The sequence below is a fragment of the Lissotriton vulgaris genome, unplaced genomic scaffold (assembly GCF_964263255.1).
Source record: "Lissotriton vulgaris unplaced genomic scaffold, aLisVul1.2 SCAFFOLD_774, whole genome shotgun sequence".
Taxonomy (NCBI): domain Eukaryota; kingdom Metazoa; phylum Chordata; class Amphibia; order Caudata; family Salamandridae; genus Lissotriton; species Lissotriton vulgaris.
In genome coordinates, this window is record NW_028254302.1 from 763,548 (window position 1) to 788,671 (window position 25,124).

The 25,124-nt window shown below is 47.9% G+C and overlaps 1 protein-coding gene across 1 annotated transcript in view; it reads right to left on the reverse strand.

Moving 5' to 3' along the window:
- Positions 1-25,124, reverse strand: part of LOC147659589 (NACHT, LRR and PYD domains-containing protein 12-like) — a 495,706-nt gene that overhangs the window by 388,045 nt on the left and 82,537 nt on the right. The window contains exon 2 of the mRNA XM_086951623.1: positions 721-1,022. Within this exon, the coding sequence (XP_086807749.1) occupies positions 721-1,003 (283 nt within the window). The 5' untranslated portion in view covers positions 1,004-1,022. The remainder of the gene's footprint in view (positions 1-720; positions 1,023-25,124) is intronic.

Sequence of the window (25,124 nt, forward strand, 5' to 3'; positions counted from 1 at the left end):
CTGGTTGTCTGTCCGCCAGAGAGTTAAGTTTAAGTTATGCTGTATAGTACATAAAGGACTATATGGATTAGGACCCTCCTACTTGGCAGAGAAATTTGTTCCGTATGTCCCCACGCGCTCTCTTAGGTCAAGTAATCAGATGCTCTTGAGGGTGCCCAGGATCAGAAGGGCTAGGCAGGGAGGTAAAGCTCTGTCAGTGGTCGGCCCAACACAATGAAACAAACTTCCTCTTCTGCTGAGACAATGTCAGGATCATTTTAACTTTAGGAAAAAATTGAAAACTCTCATGTTTCAGGCCTAACCGGTTCGCCTAGATTTATTCAAACCTGAATCGCTGTATAGGACTAACTACCCCCTTTGCCACTGGTGTTTTTGGAGCGCGGAGATACTCCTCTGGGAGTCGATTCAAGCGCGTTCTAAACCCACAAATAAAATAAATAAAAATAAATAAATGCACCAGCAGAGGTAGCGATGGGAGGGGCAACTGCACCACAAAAGCACTCAAAAACAACAAAAAGCAGGCTCCAAGGAAGACTCCTTGAGGTGCTTACTGCTGAAATCAGACCAAATACACTCTCAAGGAGTTCCAATGTGGAATACTCAAAAATGTTGCCTTAGAAAACTCCTTTCTAGTATCCTTAAGTAAGAAAACCCTATGACAATGCTTTAAATTTTGGTGGGCCTTGGGGTGTGATCCAGACGGATCGCGCCCCCTCTTACCTCGCTGTCGCTCCTCTCTGAGTCTGGCTGCCGCCTCCATCAGGCTGAGCTTGGAGAATCCTTCGATGGTGACATCAATGGCCGAGTCCGAGCCGTAGAACTGTACAAGGAGGTCCTTGGTGTCAGTCGGGTCTGCTTTCTCCAGGCTTCCTCGTGGGATGTTTCGCTGTCCTTTGAAGTTAATTTCTGATAATTTATTTTTAAATCTTTTGAAGTCAGCATAATAGAGATTCTCCAGGGCGTGGAGCAGGATGTCACCAGATGTGCTCCCTCCATCCGCCATGGCTCACGGGAGGCTCCGTCTGAGAAAAAAGATGGGTGAGAAGAAAGAGGGCTGGTCACAAACTCAAGAGACACAGAAGTGAGACACATTACAACAAATTCCTCACATCTGTTCAATGTCTTTCAATTAGTGGATGAACTCTGCTTAATATAGCGCTAATGTGAGCCCAATAGGGCATCTTGGAGCTGTAGTAGTTGCCATGCTATTAGATATAATCATGTCCACTCTAATGTAGAGTGCACTCTAGGGCATGGAGTACAATGTAACTGCAGAAGGGCTTGATCAGCACTAGATTTTTAGGAAATCCAGATAAGGGAAATAATTAATATCACAAGGAAATTATTTACTTAGTTATTCTAAAAATATGGCTTTATACTGCGTTGAACACCCCCAGATGCCATTACAGACACTTAAAAACTGTGCAGCAAAACTTTACGAACTTCCATGTAAAGGTTGTTTGGGAGGCATAAAGTGTGACTTTAACAAGGTGTGTCGAGACCCTGCCTGAAATCAGGCCAGGAGTCCGACACTGCGACAGAAGACAGACATCTATTTGTAGATTAAGGGTTAACTGTTTTCTGTTTGATGAGAGTTGGGAATATTGTTCAAGGGAGGAAGGAGAAAGACCAGCAGACCCTTCCCTGAGACGTCTCAATGACAAATACAAAGACATTTGAACCCGGCTTTAACAATCAGGAGCCAGTTTATGTGGCATGTGCTGAACCATGGTGAATGTAGGCGACACAAAGTTCAATATTTGGTTATTGACTCCTGGCATAGGGTAATCGAGGCCTCTAGAGCTTTGCACTTAGCATCTAGCTTGTATGCAAAATGACTTTAAAGGCAGTCTTCCCGTTTTAAAGCAATCTCAGTAACAGGTGTTTCAGTTGTAGAGCTCACTTGATAGAAAAACAAACATCATATTTTACCCTCAGTTTATTCAATCTCTTGATCCACAGGTCGAAAACAAATGTCAGGGACTTTTGTTAAATTACACAGCTCTTTTTGCGACACCTATATTAATCTGCGCTGTTGTCCATGTTTCCTTCCGTATTTAGAGTGTCTAGGTTTCGGGTCCCAGCCTACTGTGCTTGTCAACCCCGTGATGCTAAATTTGCACCAGGTGTAGATTATGGCATACATGGACATTGCCACTGCCGGTATCATCGCGGTCGTGCAAGTATAGATTATGGCATACATGGACATTGCTACTGCCGGTATCATCGCGGTCATGCAAGTATAGATTATGGCATACCTGGACATTGCTACTGCCGGTATCATCGCGGTCATGCAAGTATAGATTATAGCATACGTGGACATTGCTACTGCCGGTATCATCGCGGTCATGCAAGTATAGATTATGGCACACATGGACATTGCTACTGCCGGTATCATCGCGGTCATGCAAGTATAGATTATGGCATACCTGGACATTGCTATTGCCGGTATCATCGCGGTCATGCAAGTATAGATTATGGCATACGTGGACATTGCTACTGCCGGTATCATCGCGGTCATGCAAGTATAGATTATGGCATACGTGGACATTGCTACTGCCGGTATCATCGCGGTCATGCAAGTATAGATTATGGCATACATGGACATTGCTACTGCCGGTATCATCGCGGTCATGCAAGTATAGATTATGGCATACATGGACATTGCCACTGCCGGTATCATCGCGGTCATGCAAGTATAGATTATGGCATACATGGACATTGCTACTGCCGGTATCATCGCGGTCATGCAAGTATAGGTTATGGCATACATGGACATTGCTACTGCCGGTATCATCGCGGTCATGCAAGTATAGATTATGGCATATGTGGACATTGCTACTGCCGGTATCATCGCGGTCGTGCAAGTATAGATTATGGCATACGTGGACATTGCTACTGCCGGTATCATCGCGGTCATGCAAGTATAGATTATGGCATACATGGACATTGCCACTGCCGGTATCATCGCGGTCATGCAAGTATAGATTATGGCATACATTCATATTGCTACTGCCGGTATCATCGCGGTCATGCAAGTATAGATTATGGCATACATGGACATTGCCACTGCCGGTATCATCGCGGTCATGCAAGTATAGATTATGGCATACATGGACATTGCTACTGCCGGTATCATCGCGGTCATGCAAGTATAGATTATGGCATACCTGGACATTGCTACTGCCGGTATCATCTCGGTCATGCAAGTATAGATTATGGCATACATGGACATTGCCACTGCCGGTATCATCGCGGTCGTGCAAGTATAGATTATGGCATACGCGGACATTGCCACTGCCGGTATCATCGCGGTCGTGCAAGTATAGATTATGGCATACATTCATATTGCTACTGCCGGTATCATCATTGTTGTGCAGGCATAGATTATGGAATAAGAACAGGTCCTGTGCACACGCACGTGTGGTTGATGGTCCGATTGTGCGGACTGCGTTCTCTACTAATGCAGAGTAAAGAATTGAAAGAGGAAACGTAAGATTCAAGTTTCTTGTGAATAAAGTTTTTTTAAGTCAAACGATGGACAGTACAGTGAGGAGGTAGCCAGCCGACACGTGTTCCGTCACACCGTGAAGGAGATGTGACTCAACAGGGCTGTAGGGCTACAAAGAGGAGGAATCAAGTGGTTAGCGGAGCGGCGGAGAAAGAAAAACTTTGTCCGCCTAGTGCAAGAGGCGAAAAGACGCCAGGAAATGTTTGCCGGGTATAGGCAGAGGTAACAGGGCCAGTGGCGTCCTGGAAAAAACGGCTGATTGAGAGAAAAGCGCCGAGTCCGTGCGTCTAACAGCTTGGAGGTGAGGGGGATAGTTTTTTTTTTCTCCGCCGCTCCGCTAACCACTTGATTCCTCCTCTTTGTACCCCTAAATTTCCTTAATCTTTAAAATTGTAACTTGCTTATTCTCCATAGAAAATCAACGGTGATTCGCGGCTGGAGATGAGGAAGGCCAAAGTGGCCCAATCCCTGTCCCCCCAAGTAGAATTGGTGTTGTGCCCAGAAGGAACAGATCACCTTCAGTGGAATCTACTCATTCTGGTACATCTGTAACGTCTTCTGCCTCTGCTCATAGGAGGGGTACCTCACTTGAGAAGAGGGAGCATAGGATGAAAGAAGTCCGGCTAAGAATAAGGAGACAAGAAGTAGCCTTAGAGAAGGAGACCCTGGCTCTTGAGAGAGAGAGAGAGAGAGAGAGAAAAAAGATGGGGCTAGAGCCCCGTGGTGGCAGCAATATCCCTAGGGTAGGGATAGGTCTTATGACCATAGAAACCTAAACAAGATAGTCCCTCTTCATCAGAATGGGGATGGCATCCACAAGTGGATTACTGCACTAGAGAGGGCCTGCAAAGTACAGAAGGGACCCCAGGAGCAGTGGGCAGCAATCTCGTGGCTCTCCTTTGCAGACAAAGGTAGAGACAAGCGCATCACTGTTAGAGAAGAGGATGCTGATGATTACAAGGTCCTGACGGGTGCTCTGATAGATGGTTTTGGCCTAAACACTGAACAGAATAGGTTGCAGTTCAGAGACACCCAGAAGACACAGACTCAGGACTGGGTTGACTTTGTAAATTGTGCTACTAAGGCTCTGGAGGGCTGGCTGCTGGGCAGTAAAGTGTGTGACTATACAGGATTGTATAATCTGATCATGGGAGAACAAATTCTTAATAACTGTCAGAACCAGCTGTTGCATCAGCACCTGGTGGACTCTGATCTGACCTCTCCCCAAGAATTGGGAAAGAAGGCAGACAAATGGGTCAGAACCAGGGTGAAGCAGAAGGTACAGAACCAAGGTGGTGACCAAAAGAAGCAAGATCAAAAGGGTGGGGAGAAAGATAAAGACCAGAAGTCTTCACAAGGTCCCCAAAAAGCTTCTAATGGTGGGGGTCCCCAATTCAAAAAGAAAGAAGGCTCAAAAAAACCATGGTGCAAGATTTGTAAAAATAATAGTCACTGGACTAGTGATTGCACCAAAAAGGAGACAGCTCCAGTGAGCTTCTTCGATTTCTGACTTCGTCCCGTATTTAGCCGCCATTTTGTGTTGCTGTCACTCAGGCAGCACAGCGGACGGCGTGTTTTTGCCTTTCTCAGCTGCTACGTGTCTTTTCTGTCAAAGAGTAACTCCTTTGCCCTTGTTTACGAAACTGATGTCAGGGTCTGGCTGAGTTCGTTAATCCATGTCTGAGTTGATTGATCCCCGTCTCGACTGACTATTTGCCTTCTCCTATTCATTCCTTACATTATCTTATGCGACTGACCTTCGCTATTCTCTCCTTGTATTCTCCTGTTACACAACTATCCTTTGAGACACACAAATACGTCCTGCCACCTGCAAATTAGATTGTTGGTGCTAGTACTGATTAACTTGTTGGGAGGGGTAACACACGTGTTCTGAGAGAGGGGCGTATTTGAGACACCCGATAGCTTGTTTTCCAACTTTTCTCATTGGTCCGTTTTGTATGTGTTAGGAGTAAGCTTTGTAAATGTGTTTTTCTATAAAATATTGTGCGTCACGGATTGAAGTGGCAGTCTCCTCAGAACCCACCATGTGTGTAACTTCTGGGATAACTGTGCTTAGCTGCAGCTAATAAACCTGGTTTCCACGCTCAACGGAGTGTCTCGTGCCTCTGTTCGACAAGGCAGGTGAACTCAGGGATTTAAGGCGTGCCCTGTGCCGCCAGGCCCATAAAGCCCGGTTCTCCAACTGGCGCCCAACGTGGAGCGGCTTCAGTGGTAGCGGTTGAGCCCGAGGGTCGTGAGAAGCCCCGCATGAAAGTTCCGGAGGATTTGCGAGCCAAGTCAAGCGACCCCTGTATGTCGAAATGGACCGAAGGTCTTTTGCAGCATGGCTACTCCTTTCCAACGGCTGCTGACGACTGCAGCCCTGACTGCCACCCTGCCTTGGACCCTCTGGTGATGACTGGTATTGCGAGACGTTAGACGGACCTCTGTTGGCGTGAGAAGACCATTTAGTTAAGTGTTCGTGGGTAGCACCCACTTCTTTGTTTTGTTTTTGACATTTTGTTATTTGACTGTTGCATTAGCCGAAGCCAAGGGGTTCTCTGCTTTCACTCCTTGAAGTTGGTAAAACGAACCAGTGAACTTAAGATGCCTGGTTTTAGCGGATTTAGGAACCTTTGTTGTTTTGGTTGTCATAGGTATTCCCGGCTCGAAGACTCATGTCCGATTCCTCCGGTTGGAACTCCCACTTATGAGCTCTATTCTAAACATGGTGTTGGCCCCATTGCCTTTAATGATGCATGGATCCGATACACGAAGAAAGATGGTGTTTTACGGTGGCCACAAAATGGTAGTTTTGAGCCTGATATATTAGATATTTTGGAAGCAATTTTGTTTAAGAGAAAAGCCCGGCCGGCAATGTTTGACTCTTTCCGCCTTTGGCATAAAGAAGCCAAACAGAGAGAAATTAAGCAGGCAAAAAGAGATGGAAAAACGAAAGATATGACGGTCATACAGGCTGCCCAGCAGTTTAAGGATAACGAGACTGATCAAGCGATTACAGTCTTAGACAGACAACATCGTATGGCAATTGATAGATGTTACCCTGTGTTGCCTACTTCTCAACAGAATAAGGATCTTGATGAAGATCCCTTAATGTCCCATTCCTCCGCAATTGCCTCTTCCTGCATTGCCACCTGCACCTCCTTTGCCGCCAACTTCTGTACCTCAGTCTCCTTTATCTTCAGGTTCTCTTGTGACGGCTGGTCCTTCTCCTCCTTTGCTTAATACTGCATCTCCAGTTTTACTGTCTGCTTCTTCCTAGACTCGTAGTTGGTTGATTAACACTGTTTCTGGTCTTTTAATAAGACTCCTGTTTTCTCTCGGAGGCAATCCCGTAGTCAAATTCCAGATTCTGACGAACGAGTTGTGTTGTACTCTCTTGCTCACAAATGGATCATAAATGGTCCACTGTATAGTGTATCTGATATTCTGAATACCTTTCTCCAGTGGAATGTGCCTACGCAGCTATATGTTTTTAGTACTATGTGTGACGCTCTTGTCAAAGGATGGGAGGATATGGAGTTGGATTTAACTCCTCGGGGTCTGTTAGATGTACAGGATAGGTTTGATAAAGGACTTATTTTGGGTTCTGAAGTTGAGGACGCTGTAAAGACACGTGTTACTTTTAGGTCCTTATATTCTTCCCAGACTATTCCTGAACCTGATCCTGCAGTTAGACAGGGAACAAAAAATTACCCTATGAGAGAAGTTCCTCCAGTATGGAGGGAAGCGGTTCCGCAGGCAGGCAATATTCCAGGTGAACCATTTCTTTTGGATACTGGTGCAATGAGAAGTTCTATCATTCATTCCAAACTCCCTGGGCCACAATTGTCTGGCTTAACGAACGTTTCTGTAGGATTTTCTGGCGCCCCAGTTGCTAACCCAGTTTCTTGTCCTTTGCCTCTTTCGATTGGTCCTTACAATCTGAAAGCTCCGCTTATTTTAACGACTGGTTACGGAGAAAACTTATTGGGTTTGGACTTGTTGAAACGTCTTCATGCAACGTTGTATTGTTCCCCCTCTGGTGTGCATCTTACCTTGGGTGAGAAACTGGTTTCTCCTATGTATTTATCAAAAGATAAACTCCCAACCGAATTGCAGTCTCTTCCTGCTACGCTTGGGCTACAGGTCCGAATGATGTTGCTCTACTCCAGATTCCACCTTATGTGGTTACTATTAAGCCTGATGTTAAATTACCAAGCATTCCTCAGTATAAGATTTCCAATGATGGTGAACGAGCTTTGTTGGCTATTATCTATGATCTGGTTATGAAGGGTGTGGTGGAAGAAACAAGAGGAAATGTTTGCAATAGTCCTGTTACACCTGTTCTTAAACGCACTGATCCTTCTCAGCCTCCTGTATATCGCTTTGTGATCGATCTTCGGGAGGTCAACAAGACTGTTGTCCCTCAGTTTCCTGTTGTCCCAGATATCACTGCCTTGCTTACTATGATGCCGGCTTCAGCGGCATGGTTCTCGGTTATTGACCTCAAGAATGCTTTCTTTAGCATTCTTATTGCTAAGGAAAGTAGGGATATTTTTGGCTTCTCTCTTGGAGGCCGAAGTTTCCGGTTCAAACGTGCACCTCATGGCTATTGTGAAAGTCCCTCCATTTTCAGGCTTTGAAATCTCAGCTTAACGCTTTCATTTTGCCTCCAGGTGCCACTCTGATTCAGTATGTGGACGATTTGTTAGTTGCTGCTGATTTGGAGGATGTCTGTACGGATCTGATTGTTTCACTGTTGCGTCATTGGTCAGACCTGCATCACAAGGAGTCCCCCTCTAAGTTGCAATCTTGCCGCCAAGAGGTTACCTATGTAGGTCATCTCTTGTCGAAGGAGGGAAGACGATTGACCCCGGAACGAATTCAAGCAATTGCGCTAATGTCTGTGCCATCCACACAAAGGGAGGTGCGTGCCTTTCTGGGCATAACCTCTTATTGTAGACAGTGGATTCCGAATTTTTCGTTGTTGGCTAAACCTCTGTTAGCACTTACACTGAAAGACACACCCCAACCTCTTCCCTGGACTGATGAATGTCAAGAGTTTTTCTGACTTACGTACTGCCTTGTGCTCTGCCCCTGTGTTAGGTACTCCAGATTACAGTAAGCCTTTCACACTCTATGTTCATGAAAGAGAAGGTTGCGCGTTGTCAGTTTTAACGCAGCAATTTGGAGACAAACAACGGCCATGTGCCTATTTTTCGGCTACGTTGGATCCAGTAGCCAAGGCATTGCCTAGTTGTATCAAAGCTACAGCAGCGGCAGTGATCTCCATTCGTCAATCTGCTGGATTGGTACTGGATAACACTCTTGTTGTTATGGTACCACATGCAGTAGATACTCTTTTGAATAGGACTAAAACACAACACCTCACGAGTGCTCGCTTGTCTGGATAGGAGCTGACGCTTTTGGCTAGCCATATACATATCAAGCAGTGTAATACTTTGAATCCAGCAACATTGTTGCCCATCCCGGACGAGAAAGGCATTCAAGAACAGCATGATTGTTTTCTCCAAACAGAGGAGGAAACGAAAGGCAGAATAGATTTAAAAGACACACCACTTGTGGACCCGGATGGGATCCTATGGGTGGATGGGTCTTGTTTCAAGAGTGTGTGTGTTGGCTGAGGGAAAGAGAGTGAATGTTTATACTGATAGCCAATATGCCTTTGGTGTGGCTCATAGCTTCGGTCGCTTGTGGAAGGAAAGAGGATTCTTTACTTCCCATGGGACTAAGATACAGCATGGTCAGTTGGTGACTGACCTTCTCGAATCACTTGCATTGCCTACCCAGATAGCAATAATCAAGTGTAGTACTCATAAGAAGGTGAGGATGTGGGTCGCGGGAATGCTTTTGCAGATGAGGTAGCAAAGGATACAGCGACAGATGTTACGAGTCGCATGTCTGTTGCGGGCCCTGCAAGATGGATCAGAGAGGGAGGTATGTGTGAGGACACGATAGAAAGTGTGAAAACGATTCAAGAAGAAGCTACTGAGAAGGAATTGAGTAAGTGGAGAGAAAGTACGGGAATGTTGGATGCGACGGGGTGTTGGACGGAATTGTCAGAGCATCAGCGTTGGCTGTTACCAGACGCCTATGTACTACCTGTAGTTACTATGGCGCATGGTCCAGCCCACATTAATGTAAAAGGCATATGTAAACTTTTGGCTCCAGTATGGCAGAATGAAGGAATTCTTAAATGTTCAGAAAATGTGGTGAAGCATTGCATTATTTGTTTAATGCATAATCCAGGAAAGGGAACCCCAACTCCAGCAGGTCATTTTGCTCCTCCTACGTATCCTTTTGAGGTATTGCAAATCGATTACATTCATATGGATCATTGTAATAACTTCAAGTATGTTCTGGTGGTGGTGTGTGCCTTTTCCAGATGGATAGAGACCTACCCCCTAAAGGACAATACTGCTTTGTCTACTGCCAAAGTCCTTTTGAAGGAGTTTTTCCCGAGGTTTGGTTTGCCGCGCATTGTCTGGTCTGACAATGGGAGTGAATTCGTAGGCCAAATTATGCAGAAAGTCTAGGTATTAGCCAGAAATTCCATGCGGCAAACCACCCTCAGTCAGCAGGTAGAGTGCTATAATGGCACTCTCAAGCTTAAATTAGCGAAGATTCAAGCCAGCACGGGTCTTGCTTGGCCTGATGCTTTACCTTTGGCACTTCTGTCCACGAGAACTACTGTGCATTCTCGTTTAGGACTTAGTCCATATGAGGTCGTTTTTGGGCGCCCAGCCAATGTCTGGGGAGTCCCTCGACCTAAAAAGTATTCTGATATGCAGTACCCAATGTTGATTGACTACTTGCATGACCTCACCACTAAATTACGTGTTCTTCATCAACAGGTTTAAAACTCTTTGCCGGAGGCCTCTGCAGATCCAGGTCACTCCATCCAACCCGGAGACTGGGTCTGCGTGAAGAATTTCCAGAGGAAAAAGAATCTGAAACCTCGTTGGGGCCCGCCGTGACAAGTTTTGTTGGTGACACTTACAGCAGTAAAGGTCGTTGGGGAAAAGAACTGGGTCCATGGCGTGCACTGTAAGAGGGTACCTTTGCCTTTGCCTTTTGATCAGTGGGTTTGTAAGGGCATATGTGTTAGCGAAGGCGAAAGGGTCCCTCGATTTGTACCTTTCATTAGTGTACGCCTGGATCAAACGACCTCTGAGAAAGAAGATGACGACGTGTTGCAAGAAGCTGTACCATCACATCTGCGTTTGAACACAGTGAATCCAGAAACCTTGTTTAAGGAGCAAACGATCCCTAATAAGATGCAGTATAATTTACGACCAAGAGTAACTAAAGACAATTGAACTTTCCTTTTTACTATTTTTCTGATTACACTTTTTGAGAGACATTTCTTTTTTTTCCACTATTCATCAAGTTGCAGGGTCACGGTAGGAGTCTTAAGCTGTGACCTGAGTAGTGACATCAGGCTGCAGGACTTGCAGTGTCATAGGACGGCTAATAATCACAGCTAAGTGATCAAGAAAGATTGCAGTGAGCAACGCTTTAGAGAATGGATATTAAAGTGGAAAGTAATGTTAATAATGTACAAATGAAAAGAAAATGTAAAAAAATATTGGTTAATCCATGTGGCATAACCTTAAGTATTTTAATATGATCATGTATATTATTAGCATGTGTAAGTTGGATTGTTCACACTATGCAGCAAGCACCTGTTCCAACCTCTGTCCCCTTATCTTTCCCTACTACTGCCTCCCCACATCGGTTTCATACACTCCCAGAACATGAGCAGATTAGGAGAACAGAATACTTTAATAATTCATTTATTCAGTTATTGCATCAGCATCAACTGGTAATGAACACCACTGATTGTTGGGTCTGTGGGCTCATGCCCCATAACACAGAGAGAGGGATGCCATAATCCTTCCATTTTCTTATGAAGGCTCCGCTTGGGCCTATTTGGCCATGTTCTCTAATGTTTATCAGAATCAACTACAGTATCATCCTGGTAGTCCATATGGTGGTGGAGCAGATTTTAGTCACAGTTCTTTGATAAAGGGAATAGTGGCTATGGCTAGAATTGCTGAGATTAGTAAGATTCCTGTGGATGAGAAAAGAGCATATGATGGCTGGAATATAACCCGTTATGTTACTAGCCTTACAGATAAGGCTAGGCGAGGGAGATCCCCACCAATTTGGACTGTACCTCATCGAGGTAATTTCTGTCTACAAATTAATGGCCAAAATGTTAAAAATCAACAGGAGAAGAGTGTCTGTTCCCCTACCTATGTCTATACACCTCAGATTTCCTCACCGTTAGTGCCATCACAAGGCACATATTTCATCTGCCATGATAAAGCCTATACATGGCTTCCTACCTACTTTTCAGGAACTTGCTATGTGGCTTTTCTTCTTTCTCCGACATATACTGCTCCTTCAGGTTATCATAGGAAAAGATATGGTAGGGGAGTTATTGATTCGAAAGACACAGCAGGACAAGAAGGAGGTGACTTTATCAAAGGGTTGCTTCCTTTATGGCCCAATGGCGAATAGCAGAGACATCAGACAACTAGTTTGTGTTTTTGAGGCTACTATAAATGTAACTTCTGGAGCCTTGAGTAATCTGACAGCCGAACTTCAGGCGGATCGCCTTATGACTTTGCAGAACCGGATGGTTTTAGACATTGTCCTTGCAGATCGTGGAGGAGTCTGTAAATTGATCGGGTCTAGTTGCTGCATTTACATTCCTGATAATGCGCCTACGGTATACCAAGCTATCTTCAAGTTGCATATCATCTCCGAGTCTATACATCAGGACACAGGAGATTGGTCTGTGATGGGATGGTTTTGGGGACTACTGTCCACATGGGGATGGAAGATACTAACTTTCCTTGGAATGGTCTTGGCCATCATTTTTTCTTGTTGTCTTTGTGTACAGTGTGGACCTGCCATCTGTGGTTTTTGTGCCACCATGTGTGTCCCAAAGCCTGTGTCACAGAAAACAGAGAATATTAGAATGATGCTACAGCAACAGCTCAATTACCTCATGGCCATTGACATAGACTCAGACTGACTTGAGTCCCTGGTGTTTTGCCTGAGTAATGGCAAAAGGAGGGTCTGAGGTTCTTCGATTTCTGACTTCGTCCCGTATTTAGCCGCCATTTTGTGTTGCCCTCACTCAGGCAGCACGGCGGACGGTGTGTTTTTACCTTTATCAGCTGCTACGTGTCTTTTCTGTCAAAGAGTAACTTCTTTGCCCTTGTTTACAAAACTGATGTCAGGGTCTGGCTGAGTTCGTTAATCCAGGTCTGGGTTGATTGGTCCCCGTCTCGACTGACTATTTGCATTCTCCTATTCTTTCCTTATATTATCTTATGCGACTGGCCTTCGCTATTCTCTCCTTGTATTCTCCTGTTACACAACTATCCTTTGAGACACACAAATACGTCCTGCCACCTGCAAATTAGATTGTTGGTGCTAGTACTGATTAACTTGTTGGGAGGGGTAACACACGTGTTCTGAGAGAGGGGCGTATTTGAGACACCCGATAGCTTGTTTTCCAACTTTTCTCATTGGTCCGTTTTGTATGTGTAAGGAGTAAGCTTTGTAAATGTGTTTTTCTATAAAATATTGTGCGTCACGGATTGAAGTGGCAGTCTCCTCAGAACCCACCTTGTGTGTAACTTCTGGGATAACTGTGCTTATCTGCAGCTAATAAACCTGGTTTCCACGCTCAACGGAGTGTCTCGTGCCTCTGTTCGACAAGGCAGGTGAACTCAGGGATTTAAGGCGTGCCCTGCGCCGCCAGGCCCATAAAGCCCGGCTCTCCAACTGGCACCCAACGTGGGGCGGCTTCAGTGGTAGCGGTTCAGCCCGAGGGTCGTGAGAAGCCCCGCATGAAAGTTCCGGAGGATTTGCGAGCCAAGTCAAGCGACCCCTGTATGTCGAAGTGGACCGAAGGTCTTTTGCAGCATGGCTACTCCTTTCCAACGGCTGCTGACGACTGCAGCCCTGACTGCCACCCTGCCTTGGACCCTTTGGTGATGACTGGTATCGCGAGACGTTAGACGGACCTCTGTTGGCGTGAGAAGACCATTTAGTTAAGTGTTCGTGGGTAGCACCCACTTCTTTGTTTTGTTTTTGACATTTTGTTATTTGACTGTTGCATTAGCCGAAGAGTGTCTCGTGTCTCTGTTCGACAAGGCAGGTGAACTCGGGGATTTAAGGCGTGCCCTGCGCTGCAAGGCCCATAAGGCCCGGTTCTCCACCAGCCACCATTGCCCCTAAGGCAACCTTTCCCCCTATTTCAGCTACAAGTGATGGTTCTCAGAAAAAGGGATAACCGTGGGATCTGAGGTGGGCTCTGGCCTAGTCAGAGTTCCAACTCAAGCTGTTTTGATCTGCAATGAAGGTAGCAACGTCAGTACTACCCATAGTATGGCAGTTGTTAAGGAGGGAGGGGTAACTGGCCTTAAGAAGGATGTGATCAGTGCAGACCTCCCTGTTGAATGCTTGCTTGGAAATGACCTAGAGACTTCAGCCTGGTCTGAAGTGGAGTATAGGACCTATGCAGAAATGCTAGGAATCTCAGCACATGTCCTTGCAGTGACTAGGTCACAGGTCAAAAAGTCTAACACTGGACAGGCACTGGATTCTGGAATAACGGACCAGTTGCCTACCAAGAAATGGAGCAGTAGGGTTAAGGTGGTGCCTTCCCCCCTGACTCAGAGTGAGGATCAGCCTTCTGAGGAAGCTGATTGTGAGCCTGAAGAAGGAACTGTCCCAGAGGAGATTGAGCCTGATCAGGTTGAGTTCTTAGGGACAGGGGGACTTTCCAGGGCAGATCTGAGTCAGGCGCAGTTGAGCTGCCCTTCTCTTGAACCCCTCAGACAGCAAGCTGCTGCTGAGGCTGCTGGGAATGCTAGTGGCACCCATCACTTTTACTGGGATGATGGACGCCTGTATTCAGAGAGTAGAGACCCCAAGCCTGGTGCTTCCACGAGGTTGGTCATACCTTTGACATTCAGGGGCTTCCTATTGACACTAGCCCATGATATTCCCTTAACAGGACACCTAGGCCAGAACAAGACTTGGGACAGAATTGTCCAGCTTTTTCACTGGCCCCTCATGTCAGAAGACACAAAGGAGTTTTATCGATCCTGTGTAACCTGCCAAGCCAGTGGGAAACCAGGTGGCACTACAAAAGCCCCCCTTTATACCAATACCTGTGGTGGGGGTACCCTTTGAAAGAGTGGGGATTGATATTTTTGGACCAATGGATCCTCATACAGCATCTGGGCACAGGTTTATCCTGGTGGTAGTGGATCATGCCACCAGGTGCCCAGAAGCTATTCCCCTTAGGACCACTACAGCACCTGTTGTGGCAAGAGCCCTCCTGGGAGATTTCTCAAGAGTGGGTTTTCCTAAGGAGGTAGTATCAGACAGAGGTGCAAACTTTATGTCTAGCTACTTAACTGCAATGTGGAAGGAGTGTGGAGTGAACTACAAGTTCACCACACCCTATCATCCAAAGTGCAATGGTCTAGTTGAAAGATTTAACAAGACCTTAAAGGGTATGATTAAGGGTCTCCCAGAAAAGCTCAGGCGGAGATGGGATATCTAGCTACCCTGCCTTTTGTTTGCATACAGGGAGGTTCCACAGAAGGGGCTACAGCCCTTTTGAACTTCACTTGCGAGAAATAGGAATGTCACAGAGAGTGGGAGGGGGGTGCACTGCATACCTTGCTATGGCTAAAAAGTTGGCCCCTACTGTCAGCGTCACCACTATTAAAAGTGACTATTTACTACTGGAAGAAAGATTTTCATTATACCAAAGGATTGAACCCCTACACCCCTAACAACCCAATTCTAGGGATCCCTACACCTTCCAGAATATTCTCCACAAATTGTTTGACCAAGTGGTCAGACTAGGGAGTCACAATGGTAGGATGCTGACCATGACACATTTGTCAGAGAACAAGGGGTACCCAGCTCACTATATATCCTCCACGCTAGCATCAGTAGGTACGTGAGACGTATCTGGTCGCCTGATGGCACGGAGCCCCTGAAACATTAACTAACACATATGTTATACCTTATGGGAAATGGGGGCCATCTAACTAGATGGCTTTACATAAGTATCCGATCACATGCGGCAATCCAACTGCAGGAGCTGAGAGAGAAATGCTTGGAGGATATCGGATGGGAAATGTTGGACAAAGAATGGGAGAAAATAATGGACTATCCCAAGAACGTACCCTGTAACCCCAAGTTTAAACTGATTCAATATATGCTGGTACACAGAGCATATCTGATTCCACACAGACTGAGAAAATGTTCCCGGGCGCAAAAGATACATGTCCTAGATGCCATGCACAACCAGCTGAGTTTATACACATGTTATGGGCATGCCTACGGTTGACACCCTTTTGGGCAACTGTCCTCAAGCTTCTTAGGGAGGTCGCACCTGGGACGGGGCACGATACAAAGGAATACTGCATACTGGGAGTGGGTAAGAAGCGCAAGTCACAGGGAACGCAGACCAGATTTGCACATCTGGTATTAATACTGGCGAAGCGATCAATCACAATGCGGTGGAAGTCAGAACAGCCATCAACGGCATTGGTATGGCATGATGAGGTTGTACGATGGGGGAGGGCTGAAAGTATGGCGATTAGAAGAGAAGAAAGCAGAGGGCTAATGAAGAATCCAATTTCCTTGAAGAGGGATACATTCTTGGAATTGTTTAACTCCACTGAACCCTTACTGCATTGAAATGTAATATTGCACCGGGCCATTGTAGATTTGCTGTGGTCTCAATAGGTAACAGACCCCACATGAACCCTACAGGAATGTTATATGTAAACCTGTAACTTAAGTACTTGGCATCATGGGCCACACCGTGACTAGCCTGCCTTCACTAGGCTATGTTAATACACTAGTGAGTCTGGGGATTCATATTTAGTTGTCATTCAATCAAAACATTTGTAAAGCGCTCTACTTACCCGTGAGGGTGTCAAGGAGCTAGAGGGGTGGGGTGGTGCTGCTACTGCTCGAATAGCCAGGTCTTGAGTAGCCTCCTGGAGGTCAGCAGGTCCTGGGTCTGCTGTAGGAGGATGGGGAGGGTGTTCCAGGTCTTGGCAGCGAGGTGGGAGAACGATTTGCCTCCGGTGGTCGCTCTTCAGGTGTGGGGGACGAGGGCGAGGTCGGTGGAGTGGAGCTGGCAGTTTGGGGTGTGGAAGGTGAGTCGTCTGTTGAGGGATGCTGGGCCGGTCTTGTGGAGTGCATTGTGTGCGCGGGTGAGGAGCTTGAATGTGATCCTCTTGTTGACGGGGAGCTAGTGCAAGTCTCTCAGGTTGTGTGCGATGTGGCTGCAGCGATGGATGTCGAGGATCAAGCGTGCAGAGGCGTTCTCTATGTGTTCTGTATGCGTTGTAGTTGAAGGAGGGAGCGGGTGGGTTCTTGTTTGTTGGATCGAACGCTTTGATTTGATATGCAGTACTGGAACTCTGTTGTTAATTAAATGCTGTAATTATGTGATGCTGACGTTAAAATGTCATATTAATATGTTCTTCTTTTTGAAAATCCAATAATATATGTTCTTTTTAAGGTTACGGAGTCCAGTATAAAGAATCCTGTTCTGAGCTACAGGCACATAACAAGTTCCAGAGGCCTCCCTGTAATTTCCCAGCTGACCTGCTACAAATGGACCTGACTGGAGCCACAAATTAACTAGCTTGAGTCCTGCTGACCTCTGCGAGAGTGAGTTCCTGATCCCCAGGAACTGTCTCCACGGGTCCTTTTAGAAAATAAGAAATCCTGAGGCTTTGGGTTCTTTCCGACTGCAAACAGATTTCGCACTGAGGCTCTGCCGCTCCCAATGACATCCAACATGAAACTCTGGTGAACGAGACTCCTCACGCTACAGCTCCTGCCAGTGACAAATGCACCTCCAGATCGACACTGTGCAACAGAGATGACGGCTACGCTGACCGCAAACACGAAGCTCCAGCAATGACCCTCCAAGATGTCTTACCAGTTCTTAAAGCTACAGTGACAAAAGCCTGCACCGCCCGGCTTTCTCTTTCTGCTATACTAACCATCATTCGCGACACATTCCCAAAGCCTACTTCACAGCAAAGTAGACTCTTTGGCTGGACATTGCGACGGTACCTTTTTCAGAAGGACTGACCTGGTGAGACTAACCTGCTCCTTTATCAGGCCTATGCTCCAACACAGTCGGCCTGAACTTGTGACATCCCCCGGTCTAGCACGGCCAGATCACTGCAAGTGGGGCCTTGTGCTTTTAATTGCCTAAAACCTTTCAAATTGAATATCTCCAGTTCTACTGATTCGAATTTTGTCGTTCTGATATAATTTTGTGTATTGAAATGGACTTTATTTTTCTGAATTAGCTTGGGTTTTTCTAGTTGTGTTTTTATGTTATTACTGACTGTGTTTGTGCTGCGCTACCAAAGGATTAGGCGCAAGTTAATTTTGTGACCTTTTGTGGTTTTCCCTGACAGGCATTGTGGTTGTTGCCTCGGTGGGGCTTCCTCCACCCAACCAATATTCCAATTTCTTACAGCACCTGTGGACTGCAGCTTTTTCTGTGCCATCCAATAGTGTGACAAGAAAAGCATGGCTTCAGGCCTACCATTGTGGCTGGATGACTGCAGTACAAACCAGAAACCTATGCTGTCCAAATATCCCTTCTGACAGGGGAAAACCTTACTTTCAAATATTAATAAGTCATCAGACCTATGTAGGCCTTGTAAACCACAAGGCAGGATGCATGGTATTTAAAAGTGAGACATGAAGAAATGTAATATTACATTGTCTCTGCAGTGATCCTCCCCCAAACGCTATTTTTATTGTGGCAGGAAATCCTATGAGACACGTCCGATGAGGAAAACTATAGTACACATTAGAATATTAATTCTGTATCTTGGGTTCTGGGCCAGCTACCAAAATAAATCCATCAATCCTCAACATCAAATGGAAGCCATTTCCAATAGTGAGGATGGATTTGTAATAAATATTTATGAAAAGTTACTTTTAGAAAATTACCTTTGTCTGCTTGAAGCTCCTGGAGGCTAATTTACAATAGCTCTCTAGCGGCTGTCAATCAAGTGCTTGACCTTAAGGAGATGTGGAATTCCTACCAGGAGCTACACAATATATCACTTTGATTGACAGGTTGACCTGATGGGCACGGGGGACTCCTATGAGCGCAACTCAGGATGGGGGCTACTGCCCCTCCTGTTGGCCCACAAGTGTCAACGCCTGCCTGACAGTTCTGTCTGAGGCACATGTAAAACATGTGCATCTTTGAAAGGGATTAAACAGGGTCAGAACACAATTCTTGTGTATCTCCTGTCGGATTGCTGCCAGGCTCTGCTTTTGTCCTACCAGACATATGTCTCCTGTCTTACCTTGCGTCCATGGGCTGGTTCAAACTAGATTTGAAAAAGATCTCCCTACTGGCCTCAGTGTACAGCATTAGCCTCCTGCAGAAAGTGGTATTAGTTTTACCAGGTCCTGCTTGTGAGGGGATCAGTATAAATCTGCCTCATGAAGGAAAGTGCCTAATGCTTGCAGGAAAGTATTTCCCCACTGAACAGGAGCAGATCCCCGGACTAGCTCTCCCTGCTGCTCGCTCCCACTGGCCTTAACCACCACCCTCCACTGCTCTTTCTGTCCCTCAGCTTCTTCTCTACAGTTTGCCATCTCAGTCTCTCCGCCTCCTTTTCGCACTTCTCTCCCACCTAAGTGCTCATCTTTCTGCCTCTTTCCCGTATATTTTCCCTCATTCCTCACAGTTTCTGTCCTTCGTTCTTCCATAAATCTAATTTTTTCTCCCCACAGATTCCCTAAACCTTGTCCTTTTCTTTCAGATCCCCTAACGTTGTGTCTTCTCATTTCCACAGATTCTGTCTTCCTTTTGAAGCCACGTGTCCCAACCAGTCCCACACGTATCTCCCATCGCCACTGTCCCACCCAGCTGTTCTTCCCTCTCCTGCCTTCCTCGCATCACACCCAGCACCCCAACCCCCTCCCGGGTAACCTACTGAATGGAGGCCCCAGCGCAGTCCCATCAAGCAGATGCCTGGGTCAGCTCTCTCTCGTTCGCCTTGACCTCTGCACTCCTCAGCTTATTCTCCACTGTTTGACATCTCTATCCCTCCGCCTAACAGCTCGTGCTTCTGCCTCTTTCTCGCTTTATCTTCCTCATTCCTCGCACTCTTTCTGTCCTCCTTTCATAAACCTCTGGTTTTCTCCCCACAGATTCCCTAACTCTTCTTTTTCTTTCAGATTCCCTAACTTTGTTTCTTCCTTTTCCACAGATCCTCTCTTGTTTTTTAAGAAAATCACTCCCCTCTGCATCCCCACTCTTCCACCCAGCTGTTCTTACCTCTCCTGCCCCCCTCCACGCCCAGATCAGTTGACTGGGGGTTAGTGTTTGATTTTCTCAAGCACTCCGTCCATCACCACCCCCTTTTGTACCGCTTTTGGCCGCCATAGGTGTGGCAGCGTATGCTCAGACGTGAGTCCCTTGCTCACTTTGCCACTGGATTCAAGATAGCCTGGCTGATGAGGGTTATGAACCCGAAACCGGTCCTAGGAAGCTTGTTTCCGGTCCAGGGAAGACATGGCTTGGCAGTTCAGGCTGGACTGTTCCCAGGAGGCACAGGGTCAGACTGATTTGCATATGGCCGTGTCTGAACTTGGGTGGTGGAGTGAGCTAAAGAATGGTGATGGATTAAACCCAAATCAGTTGACTGGGGGTGAGTGTTTGATTTGCTCAAACACTCCGTCCATCATCCCCTTTTGCATCGCTTCCCTCCACACCCAGCACCCCCGGGTAACTTATTAATTAGGGTCTGCAGCGCGGCTGCGCCTTGCCGAGGCACCATAGGCAAACCTGTCTGTACACTTCCATGCCTGGACAGCGCACAGTGCTCAGACTCCTGATCCCCATTTACCCCACCACAGAAACTCACGGAAATGAACTCCGAAACTTCAACATCCATTACCACCGCGCATCCCGACACCACACGGCTGGACCATTCTCCTTCCACCACTCCCCTCTGCGGCACCGAAATGCCCCCCTCACCGACGTGGCACAACTCTGCTGTCTACTCATCAACATCCATTCACTCCACAATCACGCCAGCAAAATCCGGGACACTATAACCTCTCTCATAACAGATCTAGTCTTTCTCACCAAGACATGGCTAAACCCGGCATCAGCACCCGTCACTGCTGCTTCTGTTCCCAGTGGATACAAAATCATACACCAAGACCAGACCAACAAACATTGTGATGGAAGACTGCGCATCCACCACGGACGCCATCACTCCCATCAGGGAAAACCTACATTTTCAGATCAACGCTAAAAGCAAAACCACACTAAGAGGCACCCTTGCCTACCACCCTCCCTTGGAGCCAGCCCATCTTATGCAAGGACATTGCATATTTCATCTCCCCACTAGCTATCAACTCCAAAGAATTCCTTCTCCTAGGGGACCTCACCTCCACCTGGAGGACCCCTCTGACCCCAATACTACCAACCTCTACAAGATCCTGGAAACCCTTGGACTCTCCCAGATAGTAACCAACCTCACACACACCGCCGGACACACACTGGACTCCATTTTCTCCACTTGCAACAAAATCATCTGCAGCCACAACTGCAAAATCACCTTGCCTGACCACTCTATAATACCCCTCCTCATCTCCATCTGACCAACCTCTCCAGCACCCCCCACAGAACCTGGAGCAAGGTATTTGAGGACCTCTGGACACACACCCTCAACACATCACTACCTGACCCCTCTCACAAACCTGACAAAGCCATCAACAGCTTCAATACCTGGATCACCCACTGTGCCGAAGACCCTCCGGATCCCGCAAATCTCCCCACCAAGCCAATTGGTTCACAGATGAATTAGTCAACACCAAACAAAACTGCAAGACACTGGAAAGGACCTGGAATGCCAACAATTCCCTCTCCAACAGGGAAAATCTCAAAGGAGCACCAAACTAATACCTCTACTAACTAATGAACACCAGAAAGAGGCCCTCATCAACTGCCTAAAAGCCAGCTCCAGTAATAGCAAGGAACTCTTTGGCATTGTCAGGTAGTTCACCACCCCAACAGCAACAGGAAATGTCTTCACCACCCCCAGGACCTCTGCACCTCCTTCCACAGCAAGATTGCAACAATATATGAACAGGTTGACCCCCACCCTCCCCTTGATACCCTCAGCACGCTGCAAACCAACAAAGACAGCACCCCAGTCACCATCTCAATCTGGGAACCCCTCATCATGTCGACCACCGCCACCCTCATGAGCTCTGTCCACTCCATAACTCCAAGGTGCCCCTGCCCTCACCACATGTTTAATAAAGGAACTTGCTCCATCAGCAAGAAGCTCCCCCATCCTGAACATCTCCATCACCCAGGGCTCCTTCCCCACTGCATCTAAGCACGCAGAAGTCAAGCCTCCTCAAAATAAAAAACCTCTGTCGGCCAAGCAGATCTAAAAATAATTACGGAACCATCTCACTTCTAACCTTCCCAGCCAAAGTCCTAGAAAAAGGTATCAACATTCAACCAACTCTAAACCAACAAACTCCTGGATCCCTTGAAATCCGGATACTGTGTCAACCATAGCAAAGAAACTGCAAACATAGCAGCCAAGGACGATATCAGAGCCTGTTGGACAGGCCACATGAAGGGCCGCTCTCCCCCGGCTCAACCAGGCCTGAGTCCAGTCACGCAAGTACCCCACACCACTATTGCACGTCCTCCGTCCCCTCAGGGACCCCTGCCCTCGAGCATGTTGACCTCGTGGGTCCGATCCACTGCCGGCCCACGCGCCCAGCCTGGGGCGCCATCTTGGACACTCCACCACGAGGCCGCCTGGCCCCCGATCGACCTCAACCCTGGGCCTGGCCCGGCCTCAGACATTCCGGCACCACCCTCCACCCAGGAGGTGAGCGGGCTACTTGGCAAGTCAATAGGAGAAAGAGGTGCCGATGGCTCTCCCCCGCCAAGTGCCGCTCGCCCATCGCCTCCCCGGGCGCTGGCTCCACCCCCCTGCTGGGTGTCTGGACTCCCTCATCCCGGACCTCCCGACCTCCAAGTGCGAGGGTCCGGACATCAAAGCACGCCAGCCCTATAACTGGGGCAGCTCCAGAGCAGGAAGGCAGTTGTATCTTGGAGTCGAGAGACGTAAAGAGGAACTCATCCTTGACGGACTACTGGCGCTGCCGTAGCTCTGTCTTGTGCACCATCGTCCTGCCTGTTGGCGCTGCCACAGCCTTCGCAACCTTCAAATCCATCATCGTCGTCGGGACCTGCTGGCGTGGCCGCGGACCGTTGTAACCGTCATCTTCACCGGGACCTGCAGGCTCCGCCGCGGACCGTCGTCTTTCCTTCGTCCATCTCGGGACCTGCCTGGCTCCGCCGCGGCCCGATCATCTAGAACGCCGAGCTCGAGGATTGAGAGCTATTTTCCACTCATTGGTAACAAAGACTGTCCCGCTACCCCTTTCCTAAGCCAGAGACTAGAACCGAGGGGACCCCTGAGTCCAGACCTCCTTGTATCCTATCATCGTAACCTAAGAATTGCATATAAAGTCTCGTGAACCTTCAATCTTGTGTGGTGTCCGTCTGTGGGGGGGAAGTTACTTGTCTGTACAGTCGTTGGAGACGGCTCTCCCCGGAGACCTCTCCCCGTAATCTCGGCCTACCTTCCCGGTCCGTCTAACATTGGTGGCCAGCGGCGCGATTCGAATCACCGCATAACGTACAGAGAGTAGCTCACCCCACGACGAAATCACAATGACAACTAAAGAAAGCGGATCAACCGAGAAGTTCCAAATGGAGAAACTAGAGGAGTACAGCCATCGTGAACTAAAACAATTCTGCATCGAACTGGGTATCGCTACCACCGGACTAAGCACCAAAGACGATTTCAAGCATGCCCTAGAATCTTGGGCAGAGACCGGGGCTGCCGGAACCCCCGATCAAAGCACCGCAGAAAAAACCACCACGGCCCCTGAAGGGCAAAGAACGGGTCTCTCGCAAGACGAGATCCAGGAAAGAGAAAGAACCCGACTACACGAGCTGGAAATGGCCCGACTCAAGATGGACATTGAACTCAAGCTGGCCGAACAAAAAATCAACTTAGAGCACCTGCGTCTCAGAGAAGAAAGAGAGGAGAAACAGAGACAAAGGGAGCTCGAGGAAAAGAAACTGGCGTACGAACACGAACGGAACCTAGCCGAGATCAACCTGCGCAAGCAGAATAAAGAAGCAGGGGTGCCCGAGCGACCCCACACCTCAGGGGCCACAGAGAAAAAGGTACACATCCCCAAGGATGTTGTCCGAGAATATTTCCGAGAGGACGACATCCAGCAATGGTTTAAGGCCTATGAAATCGCTATGACTGCACACCGGATCGATAGAAGCGATTGGGGAGCCGGTCTATGGGGGAGATTCCTCAATGAGGGCCGCGATACCCTGCTACAACTCCCGGACCACCAGATGACCTCCTATGACCATATGAAAGCGGCCCTCCTCACCCGCTATGGCCTCACACCCGAGATGTACCGTCAGAGGTTCCGAGACTGCACCCGCATCCCGGGTACAACTTGGGTGGACTACGTAACCTACTTTAGCCGAGCCTTCGAGGGCTGGATCAGAGGAAGCAACGTCACGACCTACGAACAACTGTTCAATCTGATGGTATGGGAGCATCTGTCGAACAATTGCTTCATTGAACTCCGCCAGCACCTCCTCGACAGCAAGTTAACAGATCCCCGGCAGCTCGCAGCGGAAGCTGACCGGTGGGAGATCACCAGAGTGGGCCGGAATGGGTTCTACGAACAGAACCGGAACAACAATGGTCAGCACCGACCCAGAGGAGGAGGAGGGGGCCAAGGACGAGGAAGAGACAACGCTCCGGCCGCCCCCGCAACCAGCACCACCCCCCCGGCCAACCGGGGCAGCACCCCGGCGCGACCGGGGTACAGAGCCAATGTCACGTGTCACCGATGCCAACGAGTCGGCCACTACGCCAACGACCCAAACTGCCCGCAGTACCAGAGCCCAAGGCCCCGCCAAGTGGCCGCCGCGGCCCTAGGAGAAGAACAGATCTCCGAGGAGCAGGAAGAATACGAACAAGAGCATCAGGAGTGGGAGCCAGCCGCCATGGCTCTAGCATGCTTAGGGGGAAAAGACATGGTCCCGCGGGTCCCCCTACCCGCTAACACCCAGAAGTACAGCCAATGGGTGAGCGTCAATGGACGCCGGGCCGAAGCCCTTCGTGACACCGGGGCCAGTGTAACAGCCGTCCGCTGTCACCTGGTGGCCCCAGAACAGTATCTACCGAACATTCTCTGCCCTGTACGATCAGCCGATAACTCGGAAAGTTTGTGTCGGATGGCCTGCGTCCCTTTCGAATGGGGGGGGGTCTCCGGCATGTTGAAAGTAACGGTCCGAGACGACGCCCCCGTAGACTGCCTCCTTGGAACATCGGTGTCCCTGAACCCTGGTATCGTTACGATTTTAATTGCAATTGCCGCCACCTTTTTGCATATTATT